The sequence below is a fragment of the Bombina bombina genome, chromosome 5, assembly GCF_027579735.1.
Source record: "Bombina bombina isolate aBomBom1 chromosome 5, aBomBom1.pri, whole genome shotgun sequence".
NCBI classification, from domain to species: domain Eukaryota; kingdom Metazoa; phylum Chordata; class Amphibia; order Anura; family Bombinatoridae; genus Bombina; species Bombina bombina.
The window spans coordinates 614,454,126-614,477,431 of record NC_069503.1 but is presented as its reverse complement, the minus strand read 5'-3'; the positions used below and the strand labels follow the sequence as shown (position 1 = coordinate 614,477,431).

At 35.4% G+C, this 23,306-nt stretch overlaps 1 protein-coding gene across 1 annotated transcript in view; it reads left to right on the top strand.

Moving 5' to 3' along the window:
- Positions 1-23,306, top strand: part of ANKH (ANKH inorganic pyrophosphate transport regulator) — a 259,550-nt gene that overhangs the window by 201,661 nt on the left and 34,583 nt on the right. Inside the window, exons 5-9 of the mRNA XM_053714575.1 lie at positions 1,939-2,109; positions 6,227-6,361; positions 12,427-12,519; positions 12,988-13,080; positions 22,135-22,264. Of these exons, the coding sequence (XP_053570550.1) occupies positions 1,939-2,109; positions 6,227-6,361; positions 12,427-12,519; positions 12,988-13,080; positions 22,135-22,264 (622 nt within the window). The remainder of the gene's footprint in view (positions 1-1,938; positions 2,110-6,226; positions 6,362-12,426; positions 12,520-12,987; positions 13,081-22,134; positions 22,265-23,306) is intronic.

Here is a 23,306-nt window from a genome sequence, read left to right as displayed (position 1 = left end):
AACCCAAGGAAGTTCCAGATCTGAACCCAGCACAACTGTTTTGTGTTATATATTATATTAAAAGGACGTTAAACACCTCTTGCTTTTGTGTAAAAATTGTGCTTTGTTCCACGCTCCCTAGAGAGACCAAAAAGCAAATCCCCTAACCTTCAAATGCTGCAAATGATGAAATAGCTGGTTTAGATCATTTGCAGCATTTTGAAAACCTAGGTTACAGAATTTTGGTTTTCTTCATGGAGTGTGAAGCAACACAATTTTCACACAAATCAAGAGGGATTTAATGTTCCTTTAAATTGCTTATGATTGTATTCACTATCATGAGACCCGTTAATCAATTAAGAAAATCTCTACAATGACTTTGTTATTAGAGACAATACATTAAAGGGACAAAAAAGTAAAAATTCTAATAGGTTTTTTTAAGCAATAGTTCAATTTTTTTGTTTATAGATTTACATGTCTGTTATAATTAAAGTGAGGGAAGACACATGCTTTTGTGAATAGGTTTTATAAAATAAGAGCTGGAAGACTTTCTCTTATTGATTTTAAATTTAAAGTGACATGAAACCCAAAATTGTTCTTTCATGATTCAGATAGAGAATACGATTTTAAACAACTTTCCAATTTACTTATATTATTTAATTTGCTTCATTCTCTTGTTATTCTTTGCTAAAAGGTTTATCTATGAAAGCTCAGGAGCAGCAGAGAATCTTGGTTCTAGCTGCTGATTGGTCGCTGCATATATATACCGATTGTTATTGGCTCACCCATGTGTTTAGTTAGAAACCAGTAGTGCATTGCTGCTCCTTCAACAAATGATACCAATAGAATAAAGCAAATTAAATCATAGAAGTAAATTAGAAATTGTTTAAAATTGTATTCTCTAGCTGAATCCTGAAAGAACATTTTTGGGTTTCATGTCCCTTTAAGGTAAACTTACTGTTTCAGGATAATATAGTTAAAGGGATAGGAAAGTCAAAATAAAACCTGCACGATTCATCTAGAGCAGGTCATTTTATGTCACTTTCAAATTCACTTCTATTTTCAAATGGACTTTGTTCTCTTGGTATTCGTTGTTGAAAAAGAATATTTACATATCCTACACTGGTGGGGGCTAGCTGGTGATTGTTGCCTGCATATGCATTAAGTAGAAAATCAGGAGCGCACATTACAGTCTATGTAGAGAGCAGGTGGGACATTACTACACACCAGAATAAGAAATAAAAGGGGTGGAGGATACTTGGAGAAGCGAGGAATAAAATACTAGGTTTATAGATTCAAACTAAAGCGCTGGTTTTCAAACCTGTCCTCAGGCCTCTCTAACAGGCCAGATTTTAAGGATATCTGAACTGGAGCACAGGTGAAATAATAAGCTAATTAGTAAACATGGTTATTTTACCTGCTCTCGTCCAAGGTAATACTTAAAACCTGGCCTGTTGGGGAGGCTTGAAAACCAGTGAACTAAAGCTATTAGTATACTGTGGTTTGGATGTGCCTGATATGTACTTTATACTGGGGACATTATAATACTGTATAATTAACCATCAATTTATGTTTCCTCTTTATTGAGTATAGTGTAGTTTTGAATGTCACTGCTTGTAGGAACAGAGCTAATATTTGTAGAGCACATTTACACATCCCATTGTAATTCAGGACACTTTCCTACAGACATCCTGAGATTAGAATAATTCCACAGCAGGAGGGATTACTTTTATTGTGTTTCTCCTTATTCTGATGACAAACTACATGACAGGTTTATTAATTATTTGTTAAAGGACGTGATTTTCAATAAATATCATGGATCAAACATCAATAGACTGTTCCTTGAAAACAACTTTGGTATTATTGAAATTAATGTTTGTTTTTTATTTGTAAATTATCTTAATAATTCTGTTCACTTTCCTGACTTTTTGTTTATCTGTAATTTTTTTTTACCCTTAGGTTGTGTTTGTTGCCATATTGTTGCACAGTCACTTGGAGTGCCGGGAGCCACTTCTTATCCCAATCTTGTCCTTGTACATCGGTGCCCTTGTTCGCTGCACCACATTGTGCCTGGGCTACTATAAGAATATACACGACAAGATCCCTGAGACAAGTGGACCAGAAATTGGAGTAAGTTTCAGGTCCCACAACCATATCCAGGGCAATCTCATACTTAGCAGGAGCAATCCAGGTTGTTTAATTAAAGTATGGATGGTAGTGCATTACAAAGTGATTATATTCTTCATTTCTCAATGGTTTTGGCATCACTGGAAACACACCAAAACAGGCTAACATAGGTCCACATTCAGATTAATCAGCTATATAGAATGAATTTAACATCAATCATGGACACAGTCATAAATTCAACTCAGAAAATTAACAAAATGGGTCGATCACAATCCTCTAGAGAAACTTATCAAATGATTTATAAACAAAAATCCCCATAGACTTTAATGGTGCTAAAATCATTAGATACTTTTTTCTAAATGATTGTGAATAACTCCAAAGATATCTACATTAAAGGGACAGTGTATCCTACTTTTTTCTCCCCTTCCATGTTTTCCCAATGATCCATTTTGCCCACTGGGTTGTATTAAATTGTTTACAAACTACTCATTTACCTATATTTTGGTATTTAAAAAAGTGATTTTTGCCTACCGTATCCCTACCTATACTGAAAGTTTCTATACATAAAAGGGATTTGAAACCCAAAAATGTTCTTTTGTGATACAGACAGAGCATACAATTTTAAATAATTTTCCAATTTACTTCTATTGTCAAATTTGTTTTGTTCCCATGGTATTCATTGTTGAAGAGAGATACTTATGTAGGCAAAATATACCAAAAAGAACAAAAAAAATTGATAATAGAAGTAAATAAGAAAGTTGTTTCAAATTGCATGCTCTATGTGAATCATGGATGAAAAAATTGGGTTTCATGTCCCTTTAAGTATTGGCTATGGAAAAGCTGTATAAGCATAGCCAGCAGATGAAATTACCGTAGGAGTAATAAAATGTAAAGTATATTTGGTATTCAGAGATAATATAAAGAAGCATGTGTGTGTAAAGAAATTGATTTAAAAACGAGATCTGTTTTTCCTGCAAGCTCAACCCACAAAAATAAACATAAAGAAGCAATTTCTCACATATTTTATACTCTGTAGCAGGTATAACAAATTAAAGGAAAAACTATTTTACAATATACTGTCCCTTTAAGCCTCATTACAGAACAATTCTTATATGAGGAAAGAATGAAAAGTGATATGATTCAAAGATAGTGTTTAAAAATGAATTCTAATGATTTGTGTAAAAAATTGATACTTCTTTGCTGATTAAACCATTTTCCCTACTTTAAATTAAACCTCTCTTAACCTTTTGTTCATCCTATGGAACAGAGTGACAGATGAGAAAGGGTCGGTCAGTGGAAATTTACTGGACGATGCAGGATTAAATACATTGAATATAATTGAATAGCATAATTAACAACCCTAATACAATAAGAATTTGCATTTCTAACAAGAAGTAGATTTTATTTTTTACAATTTTTGAGGTTTCCTGTGCCTGCATCATGTGACAGCCATCAGCCAGAGACTCATATATAAGACATGTGAACTCTTGCACCATAAGAGCTTCTGCCTCAGAAAAGTCTGCACATAAGACCATACACGCTCCCTCAACAATGAGCAGCCGCTCTTTTACATGTTTGCTTGCGCTAGATTTTTTACAAAGGCTTTTTTCTGTAAATGAGCTTGTGCAAGGTACTAGGCCTGTTAGTGAGTCATACGCAAAATAACCAGCTAATGTAAATAAATAGATACAAATTATGTGCTCTGTGTGTTAATTTATATCTCCCTTGCTGCAGATTGTCATACATTACTCCAGAGAATCAATGCACTACCGGGCACTAGTTGAACATATCTGGTGAGACAATGATAAGAGGCATATGTGTGTAGCCACCAATCAGCACCTAGCTCCCGGTAGTGCATTTTTACACTACTCATTGTTAAAAACAGTTACAAAGCAGTAATGCACTACTGGGAGCTAGCTGCTGATTGGTGGCTACACACATATGCCTCTTATCATTGGCTCACAAGATATGTTCAGCTAGCTCCCAGTAGTGCATTGATTCTCTGGAGTAATGTATGACAATCTGCAGCAAGGAAGATTATAAATTAACACACAGAGCACATCATTTGTATTTATTTATATATTTACATTAGCTGATTATTTTGCATATGCTTTATTAACAGGCGTAGTTAAACAAACATTATATGCATTTGCATACAAAGAGAGAAGCACTCTACCAGGAACGAACAACAGCTCATCAGCTAGTTCTATGGCGATTTACCACCCAGGAGCAGCCTCTTTTAGACCAGTGTGCTTTTCACAGAGGAAAATTTTCCTTAAAGGGACACTGAACCCAAAAAATTTTTGTTATCCAATCAAGAAACATCGAAAAAGTCCCAGCACTGTTTCATCCAGGTAAATCATTTATTAAGTGGAGAAGGAAGACAACAAACAGCGATGTTTCAAGCCTACATAGCATGATTAAGGGCTATGTAGGCCCGAAACGTAGCTGTTTGGTGTCGTCCTTCTCACCTTAATAAAGGATTTACCTGGATGAAACAATGCTGGGACTTTTTCTAGGTTTCTTGATTATATAATTTATTAATGCAGCGCGCTGTATTCTGGGTTTTGCACCATTATGTCCCTTTAAATATGTATATTTAGGCCTCAAACACTTCATCATAAAAATAATTTGGTTTTAGGCAATTCTGTTATATACGTGCAGCAATAAAACTAACTGGTGCTTGTTGCCTTGATATGTTTGAGCTATAGTTAGCTCAGACAAATACCCAATGGGATATGTAGATGCTTCTAATGAGTGTAATATTCATAATAAGGTCTTTAAATGTAAATGACAACCATACAGATTGTTGGCTTTCTTTAACGGATATAAAACCACTTTCAATAATTTCAATCTTAACAGAGTGTGTGTGTATATATCTATATGTACATATATAAGTGTGTGAACAGTGTAAAGCAGTTCTAGAGTTGGGTGGCTGCTCCAGATCAAGTAGAAAACAAACAACCTTACAGGCCTAGAACCTTTACGCAGCACCTCAGCATGTTCTCTATCTCATGGGTTCTGTCTCACTATCCCAACACACACCAATTAACCAATTGCAAATGATTAGCTGCAATTGAGAGAACATTAGACTGTGGAGAAACACTTGGTGTCCCTCTTTGCATTGGACGTTGGTGGTGGTGATTGTTGGTGGTTTGGGAGGGTTAGGATGGAGGCGGGTTGGCAGCTCATCCCTGGAGAAGGGCAGGAGGGGCGGGAATGGGTGGGACTGCTACACTACAGAAAGAAAAAAAAAAACGCTGAGAGTTGCAGGGAGGGGGGTAGGGGAAGATGGAGGGAGAGGGAGATTTTATAGTGTAGGGGGGATTAGAGGGTGGGAAAACAATCTGGGAGGGGAAGGGGGAGAGATGTGGGCGTAAATGAGATGGGGGCAGCTAAATTACAGTTTTTATTTTTTTATTAAATTGAAACAAAAAAAATATATATATAGAAAACTGGGTACTGTCAGACAGCTGTCAGTACCTAAGATGGTGTAAACGAGTTAGAGGGGGGAGGGTTAGAGAACTTTTTGGGAGGGATCAGGGAGGTGGGAAGGTAAGAGGTGATCCTACACTGAAGAAAATAATAATAATAATAATAATAATAATAAAAGAATTTAAATGAAATTATTTTAAAAAAAGGTCTAAAACTGCATAATGGCAGAGTGTTTTAGTCTGAAATACCCGGTCCTTAAGGGGTTAAGACTAAAAACACAACATTTGGGGTATGTGATAGTTGAATGCCTTTTTGATAATACACTTGTCAATAATCCCTGCAGCTGTTTTATAAAGTAGACTAAGATGTCATCATGACAAAATCCCATTCACTAGCTTCCTCTACAGGCTTTGTATCACATTCACGTAGGGATGTTAACAAAATGCTATTCACATCTGGTTTACGGCAGCATAAAGCTGGCACAACAGCTGCTCTGTGCGCATGAATCAGGTTGTGCTGCACTTTTTATGTATTTATGATTGAGCTCTTGCGGTGTGAGGATTTTGCTACTGGAAATGTGATGAGCCAACTATTTAGAAGAAGCGAGAAAAATCCTTTAGTTGTTGTTTTGCTCCTGACCTGTTTGTTCGTTACAAATGGAATTTGTTTCTCTTGCACTCTGCAGGGAGATGCTACAATAAGAAAGATGCTGAGTTTTTGGTGGCCTTTAGCTTTAATATTAGCTACTCAGCGGATCAGTAGGCCAATCGTCAACCTTTTTGTCTCACGTGACCTAGGTGGCAGCGCCGCAGCTACAGAGGTAAGAATGCTGGTAAAAAACAATTCAAATGTAATAAATTGCAATGTACGTCTGTATTATTTTACACATTTTTCTTTTAGTTTTACTCTTAAAGGGATATGAAACCCATGTTTTTTCTTGCATGATTCAGATAGAGCAGGCAATTTTAAGCAACTTTCTAATTCACTACTATTATCAAATTTTCTTTGTTCTCTTGATATCTTTATTTGGAAATCAGGAATGTAAAGCTTAGGAGCCAGCCCATTTTTGTCTCAGCACCTGGGTAGCGCTTGGTGATTGGTGGCTAAATGCAACCACCAATCAGCAAGCGCTACCCAGGGTTAGCCGGCTCCCAAGCTTACATTCCTACTTTTTCAAGCAAAGATACCAAGTGAACGATAATAGGAGTACAATAGAAAGTTGCTTAAAATTGCATGTTCTATCTGAATCATGAAATAAAAAAAATGGGTTTCATATCCCTTTAAAGTGAGGCTGGAGTGCATCCTTTAGACTTTAAAATTGTGACCCTGCAAAATTCTACATAGTGGTTGCTTGATCAGTGTAGGAGCTCATTTATATCTGTTTCTAATTGGACATAGCAAAGGAGATAATATAATAATATTCAAGGATTTCCAGGGGGTGTGACCTTAAACTGCAAATCAACATAATGCAAATATTGCTTACAATAATGAAAATTTAAAAATGTGTAAAACATTTATTTAGAATCCTGATCTTTGCATTACTTAGTTGGTGATACATACAATGTATATATAACATTGTCTTTAAACAGACATGGAAAAGTGCAAAAAGAAAGGGGCGGGGATTAAACACATAGTTAAAGTCCATTCTAAAGCAGCAATGCACTACTGGAAGCTGGCTGAACAACTCTGGTGAGCCAATGACAAGAGGCATATATGTGTAGTCCTCAATCACCAGCTAGCTCTCAGTACTGCATTGCTGCTCCTTCATCTACTTATATATGTTCTTCAATAAATATCAGGAGAGCAAAAGAAAATTTGATAAAATAAATAAATTATAAAGTCTCTTAAAAATGCATTCTCTGTCTGAATTGTGAAGGTTGAATTATGAGTATGTATTAGATTATGAGTATCTTCTATTATAGTTAAGGACGCTGATGACACCATACTTTTGTTATTTATAATAATAACCCTAACTGTAAAACAATATCCATATTTTAAAATACAGAATATTACTGGACATTTAATTACAGAATAATAAAGCAATAATAAACTTTATTTAATTTAAGATTCATAGAATTTATTTAATTAATTGTTTTTAAAGCATCATCATAAGAGTATGTTTATTCTCAGCATAACCCAGGAGTTTTCAAACCTGTGCTCGGGCCTCCCCAACAGGCCAGATGTTTAGGATATCTAAATTCAATCATATGTGAAAGAATCGACTGATTAGTAAACATGCAGCTAGATTACGAGTTTTGTCGGTAATGGTGTGCAGTGCTAATGAGCATTTTTTTCTCACCGCTCACCTACAGACAACGCTGGTATTACGAGTTTTTACAAACCCGGCGTTAGCCGCAGAAAAGTGAGCGAAGCGCAAAATTTTGCTCCACATCCCACCTCAATACCAGCGCTGCTTACGGTAGCAGTGAGCTGGCTAAACGTGCTTGTGCACGATTTCCCCATAGGAATCAATGGGGGAGAGCCGGCTGAAAAAAAACCTTACACCTGCAAAAAAAGCAGCGTTCAGCTCCTAACGTAGCCCCATTGATTCCTATGGGGAAATAAAATTTATGTCTACACCTAACACCCTAACATGAACCCCGAGTCTAAACACCCCTAATCTTACACTTATTAATCCCTAATCTGCCGCCCCCGACATCGCCGACACCTACATTATATTATTAACCCCTAATCTGCCGCTCCGGACACCGCCGACACCTACATTATACTTATTAACCCCTAATCTGCTGCCCCCAACATCGCCGACACCTACATTATATTTATTAACCCATAATCTGCCACCCCCAATGTCGCCGCAACCTACCTACACTTATTAACCCCTAATCTGCCGCCCCCAACGTCGCCGCCACTATATTAAAGTTATTAACCCCTAAACCTAAGTCTAACCCTAACACCCCCTAACTTAAATATAATTTAAATAAATCTAAATAAAATAACTACAATTAACTAAATTATTCCTATTTAAAACTAAATACTTACCTATAAAATAAACCCTAAGCTAGCTACAATATAACTAATAGTTACATTGTAGGTAGCTTAGGATTTTTTTTTATTTTACAGGCAAGTTTGTGTTTATTTTAACTAGGTAGAATAGTTACTAAATAGTTATTAACTATTTAATAGCTAACTAGTTAAAATAAAGTAAAATTTACCTGTAAAATTAAACCTAACCTATGTTACAATTACACCTAACACTACACTATAATTAAATTAATTCCCTAAATTAACTACAATTAAATACAATTAAATACAATTATCTAAAGTATGAAAAAAACAAACACTAACTTACAGAAAATAATAAAATAATTACAAGTTTTTTAAACTAATTACACCTAATCTAATCCCCCTAATAAAATAAAAAGCCCCCCAAAATAATAAAAAGCCCTACCCTATACTAAATTACAAATAGCCCTTAAAAGGGCCTTTTGCGGGGCATTGCCCAAAGTAATCAGCTCTTTTACCTGTAAAAAATAGTACAATACCCCCCCCCAACATTAAAACCCACACACCCAACTCTACTCTAAAACCGACCCAATCCCCCCTTAATAAAACCTAACACTAACCCCTTGAAGATCACCCTACCTTGAGAAGTCTTCATCCAAGCCGGGAAGAAGAGGTCCTCCAGACAGGCAGAAGTCTTCATCCAGACGGCATCTTCTATCTTCATCCATCCAGCGTGGAGCGGGTCCATCTTCAAGACATCCGACGCGGAGCATCCTCTTCTTTTGACGTCTTCTTACTAAATTACAGTTCCTTTAAGTGACGTCATCCAAGATGGCATCCCTTCAATTCCGTTTGGCTGATAGAATTCTATCAGCCAATCGGAATAAGGTAGAAAAAAATCCTATTGGCTGATGCCAATAGAATGCCAGCTCAATCCTATTGGCTGATTGGACCCGCTCCACGCCGGATGGATGAAGATAGAAGATGCCATCTGGATGAAGACTTCTGCCCGTCTGGAGGACCTCTTCTGCCCGGCTTGGATGAAGATTTCTGCCTGTCTGGAGGACCACTTCGCCCGGCTTCGTTGAGGACTTCTCAAGGTAGGGTGATCTTCAAGGGGTTAGTGTTAGGTTTTATTAAGGGGGGATTGGGTGGGTTTTAGAGTAGAGTTGGTTGTGTGGGGGGTGGGTTTTAATGTTGGGGGGTTATTGTACTTTTTTTTACAGGTAAAAGAGCTGATTACTTTGGGGCAATGCCCGCAAAAGTCCCTTTTAAGGGCTATTTGTAATTTAGTATAGGGTAGGGCTTTTTATTATTTTGGGGGGCTTTTTTAGTTTATTAGGGGGATTAGATTAGGTGTAATTAGTTTAAAAAAACTTGTAATTATTTTATTATTTTCTGTAATTTAGTGGGGGTTTTTTTTCGTACTTTAGATAATTGTATTTAATTGTAGTTGATTAAGGGAATTAATTTAATTGTAGTGTAGTGTTAGGTGTAATTGTAACTTAGGTTAGGTTTTATTTTACTGGTAAATTTGACTTTATTTTAACTAGGTAGCTATTAAATAGTTAATAACTATTCTACCTAGTTAAAATAAATACAAACTTGCCTGTAAAATAATCCTAAAATAGATACAATGTAACTATTAGTTATATTGTAGCTAGCTTAGGGTTTATTTTATAGGTATTTAGTTTTAAATAGGAATAAATTTAGTTAATTGTAGTAATTTTATTTAGATTTATTTAAATTATATTTAAGTTAGGGGGTGTTAGGGTTAGGATTAGACTTAGATTTAGGGGTTAATACATTTAATATAGTTGCGGCAACGTTGGGGGTGGCAGATTAGGGGTGAATAAATGTAGGTAGGTGTCGGCAATGTTAGGGCCGGCAGATTAGGGGTTAATAAAATGTAACTAGTGTTTGCGATGCAGGAGTGTGTCGGTTTAGGGGTTAATATATTTTTATAATGACGGCGATGTCCGGTTCGGCAGATTAGGGGTTAAAATTTTTATTTTAGTGTTTGCGATGTGGGGGGCCTCGGTTTAGGGGTTAATAGGTAGTTTATGGATGTTAGTGTACTTTTTAGCACTTTAGTTAAGAGTTTTATACTACGGCGTTAGCCCATAAAACTCTTAAATGGACACTGAACCCAATTTTTTTCTTTTGTGATTCAGATAGAGCATGCAATTTTAAGCAACTTTCTAATTTACTCCTATGATCCATTTTTCTTCGTTCTCTTGCTATTTTATTTGAAAAAGAAGGCATCTAAGCTTCTTTATTAGTTCAGTACTCTGGACAGCACTTTTTTATTGGTGGATGAATTTATCCACCAATCAGCAAGAACAGCCCAGGTTGTTCACCAAAAATGGGCCGGCATCTAAACTTACGTTCTTGCATTTCAAATAAAGATACCAAGAGAATGAAGAAAATTTGATAATAGGAGTAAATTAGAAAGTTGCTTAAAATTTCATGCTCTATCTGAATTGCGAAAGAAAAAAAGTGGGTTCAGTGTCTCTTTAACTACTGACTTTAAAATGCGGTACCAGGCTTGACAGGAGAGGGTCCACCGCTCACTTTTTGGAAGACTCGTAATACCGGCGTTAGGCAAATCCCATTGAAAAAATAGGATACGCAATTGACGTAAGTGGATTTGCAGTATTTTCGAGTCTGGCCAAAAAAGTGAGCGGTGAGCCTGTCATTTCAAGACTCGTAATAATAGCGGGCATTAAAAAGCATCGTTGGGACCTCTCAACGCTGCTTTCTAAGGCTAACGCAAGACTCGTAATCTAGGCGTTTGTTATTAAGATGCTCTCACCCAAAGTAATCCTGAAAATCTGACCTGTTAGGGAGCCTGAGGACAGATTTGAAAATCCCTGGCATAAACTAAACAAGTAAAGTGCTATCTGCCTGCATTACAAATTGGAGCCTTTTTTTTGAGGGGGGGGGATCGTTGATAGCAGTGTAAAAGCGCATGAGAGGTATTCACTGCTGCATGCACATATGATTGACAGGGCAGACTTTTGTGTACAAAGTCAAATATATTTCCAAAAATGCAAACAGTTTTTTTTTAGTTTTATGAAGTTTTGTTACATTTTATTTGCTTACATTATATTGAGGTTCATGGCAAGATTTAAAAAAAAACAAAAAAAACTTCAATGTACCTTCTTTCCCATAAAGCAAATAATGAAATGAATAAATGAAAACAAAAGCACCATTGCAATATGTAATAATTATTTGTCATGCTTGCTTTATTGCAAAAAAAGGTGTTTCCTGGACATGCTGGGAGACATATTTTACTATTTTCCTGACCAAGATACATTATTGTATACTAATTGCCTAGCAATGTTCTTAATAAGCTACTCAAAAATAAAGATGATTTTTCACATGTAGTTTCAATATATTATCTCACATCTGAAGCAACATCAGAATTTTACATTTCTATTTGTTCTTTATTAAACCATCATACACATAATGTATTTAATGTCATTATTTCATTCCAATATCTGGTGTTAAAGGGTCATAACAGTAAAACAAATGTACATTCTCTTAGAGCACGCAATTTTATGCCCAGCTAACCTGCACTACTATATACTCAGAACCCGCAGAGCACTGCTGGTCCCGAGCTGCCTCTGATCCAATCAGCAGTGCTAGTTACACAGCTGAGTTATGCAACTCTATTCTAATCAGCAGCCGTTTCCACTTGGGACCAGCAGTGCTCTGCAAGTCCTGAGCTGTATTTCGACTGTGTGTTCAACCCCTAGTAGCGCAAGGTTGGTAGTCTTAAAATGACATCCTCTAATGAATTAGACCATGTAATTTTTTTATTACGGCCCTTTAATTAAAGGAGCTCAGCAGCAAAGTTTGGGAAATATTTATCTCTCGCAGTAGCTTGTCCTCAATACTCTATTTATTTTTTCACAGGCTGTAGCAATCCTTACAGCTACGTACCCTGTCGGACATATGCCGTACGGTTGGCTGACAGAACTGCGAGCTGTGTATCCTGCTTTTGACAAGGTGATAAGAACAAATTTAACAAATGCCAATTGTTAAATTGCTTATGGTTAATTGGTCAATTTGTAAATAGTTAGTTGGAAGTTAAAAAATTGAAAAGTACCTCAAGGAACGGAGTGAACACTTTTACAATTCATCCTGAAATAATAAGTGTACGCTTTATTCTGAATAAAAAGGGACATTTAGCTTAAAAGACAATGTGTTTTTCATGTCAGTTCATTATCATGAACTTAAAACAATTGTTTGGGTGTGTCCCTCTCTACCAATAGGACTGTAGGCGTTGTTTTCATCAGCCTATGATCCTTACTATGTTAAATCTCTTTTCATGCATTTTTTTTTTAACAATTTAACTTCTATTCCTCTATGTACATAACATAAAATATTGAACTTTATAAGGGGATGCTAAATTGTAAATGTTTGTATTTTTATTTATTCATTTATTTACTTTTCTTCAAATATACATTTTTACAGACTAATCCCAGCAATAAATTGATGGCCAGCTCTCCGGTATCAAAAACGCATATCAAGAACTTTACATTTGTCTGCATGGCACTGTCCCTAACAGTAAGTAGTTATATAATATGAATATATTGCTAACTGAGCCCTTGCTACATTATATATATATATATATATATATATATATATATAAACGTCCAGTATGAATGGCACACACTAGCCAGAACAACTCCCTGGAGCACTGCCAATTAGTAATGTAGTTTTCCAAGATGAATCCCAGAGCCAGACGGAATCCCCGGAACACAAAGTAGGCTTGCACAGGTAATAAACAAATAGAACAGCCTTTAATCAAAAGGTAATACGAATTGGCCTGTCGCCTAATCAGGTTAGTGAAGGATATAACTGCTTTGCAAAGGATTTCAAAAAGTGTAAAACTGGAGTAGTATATGGCAAATGAGATGCAACACTGATGCATGTAAGATTTGGACTCAAAATGAGCATGCTAAATGATACTTAAAGGGACACTGAACCCAATTTTTTTCTTTCATGATTCAGATAGAGCATGCAATTTTAAGCAACTTTCTAATTTACTCCTATTATCAATTTTTCTTTGTTCTCTTGCTATCTTTATTTGAAAAAGAAGGCATCTAAGCTAAGGAGCCAGCCAATTTTTGGTTTAGCACACTGGAAAGCATTTGTTTATTGCTGAGTGAATTTATCCATCAATCAGCAAGAACAACCCAAGTTGTTCACCAAAAATGGGCCAGCATCTAAACTTACATTCTTGCTTTTCAATTAAGGATACCAAGAGAATGAAGAAAATTTAATAATAGGAGTAAATTAGAAAGTTGCTTAAAAATTGCATGCTCTATCTGAATCACGAAAGAAAAAAATTTGGGTTCAGTGTCCCTTTAAATGTGAAAGTATTTTGTGAAATTGAGATGAAAAAGGGCTCTTATAGGCGACAAACTAAAAGTAGTGTTCAATGCCAGGAAGCAACTCATAAAGCAAATGGTGTTATAATGTGTAAAAAGTATCATGAATGCAAAGGAAAAAAGCATAATTCTGCCCCTTTGTAAATGACGAGTACAGTTTTGGGGAGTCAAAAAGGGCTCAGAGAGGAACAAAGTATTTGAAAACTGCGCAGAAAGAAATGCTAAAAGCAAACCAGTGTAAACAGAGGATCCCTCACCCTCATAAAACAATGTTGCACAATGGGAAATCCTAAAATGAAAAAAACTCTAGCGCTGTATAAGACAGCTTAAATAGCAATGCATGAGAGAAATTAGCGTATAATAAAATTGCATTTAATCAGAGAGATAATAAAAAACAAAAACAAAAAATCTTCTGGGAGAAGACCATAAATAAAACAAATGATAATGTAGTATAAAAAAAATGAGATAAAATGTATGCAATAAAAGATATATAGGCAATAAAAAACAATCACATACAATCCAGCGTACACAGTGGGTTAAAATAAATCAAATCAAATGAATAAAGTTAATATCCATGAGAGGGACGAATCCCACAAAAGGGAGCTTGAGTGCGGTGAGCGGACTCCAAATGTAAGGAAAACGCTGAAATTTGAAAGAAAAAATCAAAATTAAAAGAAAAACCAAAATCTAAGGTGCTTTAAAGTACTTACACCGGAAGGATTTAGCTTCAGTTCACAACAGGCTCAGGAAGAAGATTCCCTTATTCACTCCAGTTACATCAATAACTGATATCTCTCAGTGCTGTGGCCATGTCCAGCTCCACAGGAAGTAAATGGGAGTAAAAAAGGACTACAAAATGAATATGTGGAATGGAGGGGTTAATTTCTGAGGTTAGCCTAATTGGGTCTGTTTGATCTAGAAAAGCAGGCGTTTGAGAGATGATGTGATTACTTTATTTAAAGGGACATAATACTCATATGCTAAATCACTTGAAACTGATACAGGAAAATATCACCTGAGCATCTCTATGTAAAAAAGGAAGATATTTTACCTCACAATCTCCTTAGCTCAGCAGAGTAAGTTCTGTGTAAAAAGTTATACTCAGCTGCTGCCAAGTACTAAACTTCCTTAAACTTAATAGGGAGATAAGATGAGAGTGCACGAAAGCTCCTTCCGTTGTCATGGGACAGACATACTGATTTGCTGCTTAGAAGTCCTTTACAATGGGAGGTGGCTACTGAGGAATTTTTGAGGTAAAATATCTTTCTTTTTTACATAGAGATGTTCAGGTGATATTTTCCTGTCAGCTTTTTACAGCTATGCTGCATCACTTTCAAGTGTTTCAACATTTGGGTATCATGGCCCTTTAAATATTGTAATGGTCCTTATAGAAAGTTATTAGTACTGTTTATTCCAATATACAGGGACATGATTCAGATAGAGCATACCATTTACTTCTGTTATCAAATTTGCATGATTCTCTTGGCATCCTTTGTTTAAAGAGCAACATTGCACTAATGGGAGCTAGCTGAATACATTGTATACACATAACCAAAACAATATGTCAGTAAAGTGACAGCATTATCAAGATCATTTTAAAATCAACAAAAACATACAATTTAGTTTTATCAATAATATCAAAGGTGTTTTAAAGGGACGCTACTTCTGAGCCTACCTATGTATGCCTTTCAACATAGGATACCAAGAGAACATAGCAAATTAGATCCTATAAATGAATCAGAAAGTTGATTAAAATTTTAAGCTGTATCTTAATCATAAAAGTTTAATTTTGACTTTACTGTCCCTTAATGATTTGTGACACTTTAATGCTAGAAAAAAAAAAGAAATTTAGTTTCTAGCAACACAAAAAAAATTTTTTTTTTCTCTGTAAGTAGACAGTAAAAAAAGCTTAGATATATTTTTGGCTTAAAAAAGAATGTGTTAAATGGGGAGGCTTTTAAAAAGAATTACTGTCAGTTCACTTGGCAGGGTCATTTATAATAAACAGGGATCAAGAGGATGAATGAAGGTTGGATTCTATAAACTTTTTTATTCTTTCAATCTCATTTACTATGTAAATATTCCTATGGTGGTAGTTCCATCATATTTGTTGGACATTGTTACTGCACGTAATTCTAAAACATTTCGTTTAGTATTAGTAGTTCACAAATAGTAACAATTCTAAGACTTTTCATTTTGATGTATGGAATGTATAAGTTTTTGACAAATTGTAACTCAGCTTTAATAACTTCAATAATAGCGCCCCCTGCCTGTGAATTTAATTATACCTATCTTAGTGAATGATCAATCATCAGTAATATTTTATATTCTTCATTTTGTAGTCTCCCAATGTTATAATGCATTATAATAAAACAATACTCTTTAACTGACATGGTGAGAAGCAAATTTAAAGGTATAAATTCTCATTATTAAGTACTATGAGGTATTACATACTTTTTTAGTGTGCTTCCGGTTAGATCTTGTAGACCCAGAGAGCTTTAATAAATACAGGCCACAAACAGGAGCCTGTCAAATGAATACTGTCTAAAGCCATACAACATTTCAATCAGAATAATGCAGTGTATTTCAGAATACTCATTATCTTAAAGGGATAGGAAAGTCGAAATTAAACTTGCATGATTCAGATAGAGCATGTCATTTTAAAGGGATATTTGAATAGAAACATACTTGCAATATACATGTATTGACAAAAATGCTTCTAGTAAAAGTTATTGCTGTTTTAGTGTTATTTTTTTTCTCTGCACTTGCATTTGAAGTATAGCTAGATATTAGTGCACAAGCACTTTAAATACTGAAGCTGCTCAGAGCACCAGTGGGGCTTATATCATGTCAGCAGTTAACAAATTGAGTCATTACCAGATGGTACGACCACCTTAGGCTCTCTGCACAAGCCCTTTGTTTCAAATGCTGGTAGTAGTAAGAGTATGGAGGTTATGTCAAACACCTTTTTGACAGGTGGACACGCCCCTTTCTCCACCCATAAAAAGGTGTTTGACATAACCTCCATACTATTACTACTGCTGGTGCACGGTGCATACTTAAATACATATTTGAAACATCTAAAAAAAAAATAGAAACATTTTTGGTAATACATGTATATTCAAAAAAGCTTCTATTCAAAACAAAAATGCATCCATGTGGATTCCAGTTTTGGCTGGAATGTCCCTTTAAGACACTTTTAAATTCACTTCTATTTTCAAATGTACTTTGTTCTCTTGATATCAATTGTAGAAAAGAATATGCACATACCCTACGCTAGTGGGAGATAGCTGGTTATTGGTGCCTGCACACGTTTGTCTCGAAATTAGCTGATGTGTTCAGCTAGCTCTCAGTAGTGCATTGCTGCTCCTTCAGCAAAGGATATCAAGGGAATGAAGCAAATTTTATAATAGAAATAAATTGGAAAGTTGTTTAAAATGGTATGTTCTATCGGAATCCTGAACGAAAACAAAGTGTAGGTGGTTTATTCTACAGGGCAAACAACAGTCCATTTAAATAAGCAAGTAAAGGTAACGGATCTGTTTTCAATCAATTAAATACTCTCCAGCATGTAAAATGGACAGTTGGGAACACATAAAGGGAAGAAAATATCCCTTTAAGGGACAATGTCCGTTTAAGAGTCCACCCCTTTTTCTTGCTGCATATTGTGCAGTCACAGCAGATTGTATCACATCTAGGCCTCTCGCAACAGTGTCTGGATATTAATAGATTTTTTTTTCTCCAACAAAAAGAAAACTATAATTATGGGCAGATTTACCCACATTGTTTTCATTTCATTACAGTGTCTTCTAGTTCACAATAGAGTGAGAAAGACACTGGCAACCATCTTAAAGGGACAGTTTTTATAACCTGTAAAAGAAATATAAATATTTCTTAAAATAGCCATTTACAGCAAATTATCTCTCTAACATTCAATATTTGCAGATCACTGCTCCTGTGAAATTAAAATGTTGGTTGGTCTGCATATTTAATATTGTAAACTAAGGCTTATTTCTGTATAAGGCAATACAAATATTTGTAATTGATTAATTGATTAATACAGACATAGAATTAGAGGCGTAACTAGAATTCACAGGGCCCAGGTGCAAGAATCTAAGAAGGGCCCCCACCCCAAAAAAAGTGAATTTGATAAAGGACAAAATTTTGACAAAAGGAGGTACCCTGTGCTCACAGTCTGTGAGATGGTCTGACCCCCTATTACTGTATATAGTGACACTGTTTAACCCACCAGTACTGTATATAGTGAGTCAGTGACACAGTCTGTAATCTGCCGGTGAGATGGCTGGCCTGACCCTACCCGCCCCAGTACTTTATAAAGTGAACACAGTAGTCAGTGACATGGTCCAGCCCCCCCGTACTGTATATAGACTGACACTGTTTACTCCCTGCCCCCCCCCCCCCCCCATGCTGTAGTAAAAAAAGGTCTGTAATTTGCTGGTTCCACAAACATACACACACATACATGCATAAATACACACAGTCACATACATACGTACACACATACATAAACACCAATGGGTAAAACAGAAACACTAACCCCTGTAGTCAGAGACACTAGTGAAGCATCATGTCACACTCACATGATATCAATGCAGGCAGTGGCAGGTCAACGTTTTTTATTATTAAAAAATATATATATATTTTTTTTTAAGCTGGGCCCCCACCCTTGGGGGCCCAGTAGCAATTGCGCCCTCTGCACCCCCTGTAGTTTCACCCCTGCATAGAATGTTAAATGTTGGTGTTTTGGGAATGTAAAGAGGGTACAACTTCTAGATCAGCTCTCTCTTAGTACTTGTCCAATTCAGGTATGTCACAAGATGGGTTCAAACCTTACAGGGCTCCCCCAATGCTCACATGTAAAATTAGCTACTTCTAGCTAATAAAGGAGTTCATGCCTTACTATGGAGAATGCAGCCTTTTCTATCTTTTTTTAATCTAAGTGAAGAGTGTAATTAAAATATTACGGAAACAATGAATGTTGATGTTTACTATGTACAGTATAGAACATGAAAGGAGAAAACAAACCAACGCTTGTGTTTATCTGGTGGCTTTTTGCCATTATTGTGTATTTCTGCAAACTAAACTATTCTCTAAAACTGATTGGTCTGCTAAAAAACAAGGTATGGATTTGTGTGGGTGCCTTAAAAAAACACTAACATTGATGTTTAAATGCTCAGAAAGCTAAAAGGGCACAGGGGTGTAAAATGGCAATGAAAGGGTTAAGGATCTAGACACACAGTTTTGGAGCCAAACAAGGGTGTCTGCACAAATATTTATAAAATAATTCAAACAGTTAAAAGCCAGAAGTAAAATGTTAGGATCCCTGGGGTCAACCTAGGCCATCCTAAATACAAAATAAAGTTCCCTTATGATTTGTTAAAGGGACATAAAACATGATTCAGATGGATCATACCATTTTAAACATCTTTCCAGTTTACCTTGGGAACTAAGTAAATTAGATAATAAAAGGTTATTGGAAATCGTTTAAAATTGCATGTTTTATCTGAATTACAAAATGAAAATATGGGGTTGCATGTTTTGTAGAGTTTCTCAGATTATGGAAGTTCAAAAGACTGGGCAGCTATAAATGTGAGTTGCAGGAAAGTTACAGGAGCAAGTAAAAGAAGTGACAGGGAGCAGCACCTAAAGTAATAAAAAACCTGGGAAATTAAAGTAATTTGTTTCTTTGTTGCTATTGTATATGTTCCTGTATTGAAAAAACAAATGTGTATGTACTTATCATTTTTAACATACTTAAATAGTCATATTCGGGTAATACACCCTTGTCTAATGAACATCAAATCCCTGCTTTGATTTAACTAGCCTAAAGCTCTTTACATTTTAAAGGGACATGAAACCCAATATTTTTCTTTTATAATTTAGAAAGAGCATGCAATTTTTAAATAACTTTCCAATTTACTTATTTTATCTAATTAGCTTCATTATCTTGCTATCCTTTGTTGAAAATCATATCTAGAAAGGTTCAGTAGCTGCTGATTAGTGGCAGCACATATATGCCTCGTGTGATTGGCTTACCCATGTGCATTGCTATTTCTTCAACAAAGGATATGTAAAGAATGAAGCAAATTCGAAAATAGAAGTACATTGGAATGTTGTTTAAATTTGTATTCTCTATCTGAATCATAAAATAAAAGTTTGGGGGTTCACATTCCTTTAAATTTGAATAGATTTAAAATATATAAAGCAAATTTCATAAAGGTTTTACATAAAAAGAAGAAAACTTACACACCTGGTGGGAGAGAGGGATGATATTGATTGAATCATAATTTTATTATAATCAATGTAAATGCCCTATCAGCTGAATAAGTATCCCTGCCTCACTGTGCCAAGCTTGGCTATGCGCTGGCACACAGTAAATGCCCTGCTGTGTATCTAGGCAGAGCAGTGTGCTGAATCAGTATGGGTGCAGGAACTGCTGATATACTCTGCTGGCGTCAGCACATCCTACACTGCACAGCCCTTGTTTTGTACTCACAGTCATGGTGTGATAGAAGCAGAAAGCGTCAGGCGAGGCAGAATATGAGAGGAAGGGAAATGCATTGCACATTACACAGGGAATCCAGCAATTACAGCACAGAGTTCACTTTCCTTTTTACCGTGACAAATACATTGCCCACGTGTACTATGAAAGCTGTTTTTGTTTTTGTTTTTATCCCTGTTTATTTATTTCTAGTTGGCTGTTAGGGATGGAATTTAACTATTTATGTACATTTTCTGAAATAGACATTCAACTATTCTGTATTTCTAACCATTTTGATAAAAAAAAAATCATTAAAAATAATACATCTGTCGTCTTGTGTTTCATGAAAATAAGTGATCAGAGTCTCAGACAGTTTGGCTTATTTTTGCTCCACATGTAATTTACTTTAGTTTCACAAACAAGTTGCACTTTTTGCAGCCAATGAGGAGCTGTACCACTGTATTTTCCTTTGCTTTGAATAAAACGCAGCTTGGTCCTCTATTGTAGAATAGATGAATGATGGCGCAAAGCTGTAAAGCACAATAATCATAGCTCCTAGCTGTCCTGTATTTTGTGGGAAAGTCTTAGTTTGGAAAGTTGCCTCTGTGTCCCAACAACATCTTTACAAATTTCCTGGTTTCGCAAAATAAAACCAAGGGCTAACCCATGGGCTATTTTGACTCTGATCACAGGCTGCAGCAATTCTGCTCAAGGGTCTCTCTGGCTCATCCCCCAGCCTCCCAGTCCTGGATCCTAAATGGGTAATGTTGAGAGCTGTACAATACCAAGCAACATTGTTACATCTTCTATTGCCTCTTACTGCCGTTTTAATTTAAATCCCCCTCTCTTCTGTTTGCACCCTACCATAATTAGCGCACCTGTTAGCTTTAAAGGGACATTAAATACCTCTTGTTTTGCATAAATATTGTCTTGTATCTGTCATTCCCAATATAGGCCACAAACCTAAGTCTGTAACCTGGGTATTCAAAATGTTGCAAATTGCTTAAACTTGACTTTATTTGTAGCATTTGCAGGTTATAGGTTATCTTTTTGGCCTCTCTGTGGAGTGTGAGGACAAGCTCAATTTTACACAAAAGCAAGAAGTGTTTAAAGGGACAGTCTACACCATTTTTATTTTTAAAAAGATAGATAATCCCTTTATTACCCATTCCCCAGTTTTGCATAAGCCACAATGTTATATTAATAAACTTTTTACCTCTGTAATTACCTTGTATCTAAGCTTCAACAGACTGCCCCTTATCTCAGTTCTTTTAGTAAGCAGAATTAACTATATGGCACACATGAACTAGTGTTGTCTAGCAGTGAAAAACTGTCAAAATGTACTGAAATCAGAGGTGGCCTTCAAGGTACTGATATTTTCAGTATAGATGGGGGTACAACAGGCAAATTCAACCACTTCACATGAAAAATAAAGGCAAATGAGCAAACTTTAGCATTAAAGGAGAGAAAAAAAGGTACACTGTACCTTTAACTATAAAGGGACACAGTAGGACAAAAATAAAAATAACTTGTTAAATTATTTTATTTTTGCATTACCATGTTCCTTTAATAATAACTATTTTATAGAAAAAATAAAATAAATATATATATATATATATATATATATATATATATATATATATATATATATATATTAGAGAAAAGGGATGTCATTTTTTTTTGGAGGAGAAATACGCTATAATTGTTTTTTTATTTTTATTTTAGCTTTGTTTTGTGATGTTCTGGACGCCTAATGTATCAGAGAAGATTCTAGTTGATATCATTGGGGTAGATTTTGCCTTTGCAGAGCTGTGTGTGATCCCTTTGAGACTATTTTCATTTTTTCCTGTGCCAGGTAAGATAATTTTTTTCTCATTCTTTTATACATACTGCATGCTGTTATAATCGCACATAAGCTGTGTTTCATGGGAATAAACAAGATTGCTTTATTGTAGTGTGTTTGGTAATAAACTATCTTGTTAACTGTCTATTGTATATTTACTATTTTCTTATCCCTTATTGTTTGTGCTTGATGTTGTTTTTTTGTTTGTTTTTTTTTTTTACTCGAGTATTTGTACAGTTATAACAGTTGCAAATCCTAAACAGTTTCTTCACTTAGAGCTAAACACAATTTAGGATAATTAAAAAAATCTCATAAAATGTTAAAGCCACAATGGCGAATATACATAATTTTTTTAAGATGAAGTAAATTATGTGTTTTATTATTATTTTTTTACTTAAAGGGACACTAAACCCAATTTTCTTATTCAGATAGAGCATGCAATTTTAAGCAACTTTCTAATTTACTCTTATTATCAAATTTTCTTCTATCTCTTGTTATCTTTATTTGAAAAGCATAAATGTAAAGTTAGGAGCCAGCCCATTTTTGGTTCAGCATCTGGGTAGCGCCTGCTGATTGGTGTCTAAACGTAGCCACCAATCAGCAAGAGCCAGGTGCTAAACCAAAAATGGGCCGGCTTTTAAGCTTACATTCAAATAAAGATACCAAGAGAACAAAGAAAATTTGATAATAGGAGTAAATTAGAAAGTTGCTTAAAATTGCATGCTCTTTCTGAATCATGAAAGAAAAAAATTGGGTTTAGTATCCTTTAAGTTTTGGTAGATTTTAGATACAAGTGATAGATACGAGTGAAATAAGTTTAAAGGGAGATTGTAGTGCATAAAATACCTGCACTAATTTGTAGGAGTGTGCAATTGTTTGCACTATTGATGCTTGGAGCTTTGGTCTCTGCTAAAACATAATTTCAGCAACTTCTGAATGCCACAGTATTCCACCACACTTCGTATAGGTGACTTACTCTTTTGACATTTGAAAGTCACAGAAATAAGATAAACATTTCTTATGCACTGAAGTCCATGGTCAATCTCATTGTCAA